This window comes from Gobius niger, assembly GCF_951799975.1.
Source record: "Gobius niger genome assembly, chromosome: 19".
Taxonomy (NCBI): Eukaryota; Metazoa; Chordata; class Actinopteri; order Gobiiformes; family Gobiidae; genus Gobius; species Gobius niger.
Window position 1 is genome coordinate 29,106,495 of NC_136870.1, and position 3,098 is coordinate 29,109,592.

Below are 3,098 nucleotides of genomic sequence, written 5' to 3' on the forward strand. Positions count from 1 at the left end.
AATCCATCAAAAAAGTGACAAAAATCCAGCAAAAAAGTGACAAAAATCCAGCAAAAAAGTGACAAAAATCCATCAAAAAAGTGACAAAAATCCATCAAAAAGTGACAAAAATCCAGCAAAAAAATGACAAAAATCCATCAAAAAAAAGACAAAAATCCATCAAAAAGTGACAAAAATCCATCAAAAAAAAGACAAAAATCCAGCAAAAAAAGACAAAAATCCAGCAAAAAAAGACAAAAATCCAGCAAAAAGTTACAAAAATCCCAAAATTTAAAATTAAAAAAAAAAAGAAAAAAAATTTACAATTTTTTTTAAAATCGATTTTTTGCGATTATGCTAATTTTGTAATCGTTTACTGTTGTAATCGAAATCGTAATCGAATTTCGATTAATTGCACAGCCCTAGTGTGCAGGACCTCATGGTGAGAACCTCATGTTGAGAACCTCATGGTGAGAACCTCACGTTTCTAACTCTGTGTCTCTGCAGCTGCTGCCGTTCTTCATCGATCACGACGCCAGAGACACCGACGTGGCCGGCTTTGTCAGAGGGATTCTGGGAAACGGAGTCCAGCCCGAGTCCAGCCCCGGGACTCAGTGAACCCCCTGGTGGAGGCGCGAGGAACTGCGAGCGCTACATTTGTGCGTCCCGCCCCCTTTGTCCCGCCCCCTTTCTCTGTGACGCTTTCCTTTGTGTTTTTATTAAAGCGAGACGCTGCCGAGAAGACATGGACTCTTCCCTCAACATCTCAGTCCATCTCAGTTCATCTCAGATCATCTCAATTCATCTCAGTCCATCTGAGTCCATCAGATGTTCAAAAGTGAACCAACACGTTTACTCTTCATCACAGTGGTCTCTACAACGCTCCAGGATCAAGTGTGTGGCAGGTTTTCTCTGCTCTCACTAGAAAACCTACAAAACAAGTGATCCTGGAGCGTTGTAGAGACCACTGTGACCGAACGTAAACGTGTCATGCTGATCAACCACACGCCCACTGGGTCACTACAAGGTCACGACAAGGTCAAATACACACAAAAATCTACTTTTCCCACATTAAAGTCGCAGAATGCAGCTTTAAAAGTACATTATTTGTGTGACAGTGTTAGAACTGTAGTGCTGCCCCCTGCTGTCCAGACTGACTTCTTCATCATTGTTGGCCTCTAGTTGCCTGGCTCTGCCATACTCTTCCCTGTCCATTCCATGCAGGGAGTGAGTCTGGTCACGGAGCAGTTGGAGCAGTTTGAAGGGGCGGGGCCTAACGCGCACAGATTGTCAGTGAAATAAACCAATTAGCGATTAGCGGACGTGACAACAGCCGTGTCCAATTAAAAAAATATGAAGTGAATATAAACTCACGCGGAGAACGCGAGGCAAAATCCTTCACTACTTCATCCAATGATTAGTTTTGGCTGATGTTAACGTTAATTGAACTAAAAACATAGAGGTGCAGCGAGTGACGTCACCTTCTCATTTCTCTGGGACGGTCGTGATTGGTTCGGCCTTAGCCGCCAATCAACAACTTGTCTACCGTGCGTGGCCAGATCCACCTTCTTTTGTGCAGAAAGAAGGTGGGTGTGGTTTATCAGGCTAGGCCTCTAGCACTGCTGCCTCATTAATATGCATGACGCCGCTCGTTAATATGCATGACATCATCAAAAGTATCGATATCGGAATAAAAAGTATCGTATCGTCCTGCAAAACATCGCGATATATCGGAAAATCGATATATTTTCAGATTCCTAGTTAGGACAGTTCGATGCTGTTTGGAAATAAAAAGGTTGTACAGATGTTCACAGATGTTCACAGATGTTACATGGAGAGGCACAGATGTTCACAGATGTTCACAGATGATACATGGAGAGGCACAGATGTTCACAGATGTTTCTCTGCAGCGTCTCGCCTTGAACTGTATCGATTTGGCCTTTAAAGTGTTTTAAAGTTGGAAACTGCTTTGTGCTTCGAGCCTGATCGTTTCTGCTGTTCGTGCCTTTCGTCCCAAAGCGATGGATTATTTCCGTGTGAAATTGTCAAAGATGTTTAAAGATTTTATCCTTGTTTTGTCGCCGTCTTTGTTTCTCAAATCAAATGGAGTTTATTGAAATATTTTTGTGATGATTTTGGGCTGAAACGGTTTATTTTGTGGGGTTTTGTTGCTGAAAACGTCTATTTAATAAAAAAAAAAGCTGTTAAAAAAGCTCAGAGTCAGTGTTTTGTTTTGGCAGAGCCTCCATGTTACAGACAAGGCCGTGGGAACCCAGGGTGCTGAGGGCGCTGCAGCACCCCCTGGTGGGTAGTTTGTGAACTGCAGGCAATATTAACCCCTTAACTCCCGCCTGAACCGAGCACAGTTTCTCCAGCTTTACCCCAATCCAAAAGCTTCTGGAGAAAAGGTGTGAAAATAGCGACAAAACTGAGACGAAAACAAGGATGAAAATGTGAAAAAAGTGAGAAAACATTGACGAAAAAGTGACAAAAAATTTGCAAAAAATGAAAAAAAAATGGACGAAAAAGTGACAAAAAAAGTGAAAAAAATTGGCAAAAAATTTAGAAAAAATGAGAAAAAAAGAGAAAAAAGTGACAAAAAATTGACAAAAATCGAAAAAAATTGACGAAAAATGGACAAAAAATTGACAAAAAATTGACGAAAAAAGAGAAAAAATTGACGAAAAATTGACAAAAAATTGACGAAAAATTTTATTAAAAATTGAGAAAAAATTGACGAAAATTGAGAAAAAATTGACAAAAAAGCAAGAAAAATTTGACAAAAATTTGACAAAAAAATGACGAAAAACTGACAAAAACTGACAAAAAAGTCACAAAAATTTGACAAAAATGAGACGACTGCCCGACAAAAAAAGTGATGAAAACAAATCTGATATGAGGAAAAAGATCCATTTAGTTTTGTAGGTCTTTCAAATGAGGCGTTACACTGGCCTACAGGATTTGGGTAAAGCTGAACTGAAGAAAATGCTCTCGGTTCAGGCGGGAGTTAAGAGGTTAATAAACAGGATTTACGCACAGGAAAAGTATTTTGCGCCCCCTAACTAAAACATCTTCCCACGGCTCTGGTTACAGAAGACCCGCGCGCCCTCCCGCCGCCA

At 40.5% G+C, this 3,098-nt stretch overlaps 1 protein-coding gene across 1 annotated transcript in view; it reads left to right on the top strand.

Annotated features, from left to right (window-relative positions):
* Window positions 1-597, top strand: part of LOC306978681 (dual specificity mitogen-activated protein kinase kinase 6-like) — a gene marked incomplete at its 3' end in the record, with an annotated part of 20,543 nt that extends 19,946 nt beyond the window's left edge. The window contains exon 12 of the mRNA XM_079577331.1: window positions 487-597. Coding sequence (XP_079433457.1) covers window positions 487-597 — 111 coding nt within the window. The remainder of the gene's footprint in view (window positions 1-486) is intronic.
* Window positions 598-3,098: the final 2,501 nt, after the last annotated feature.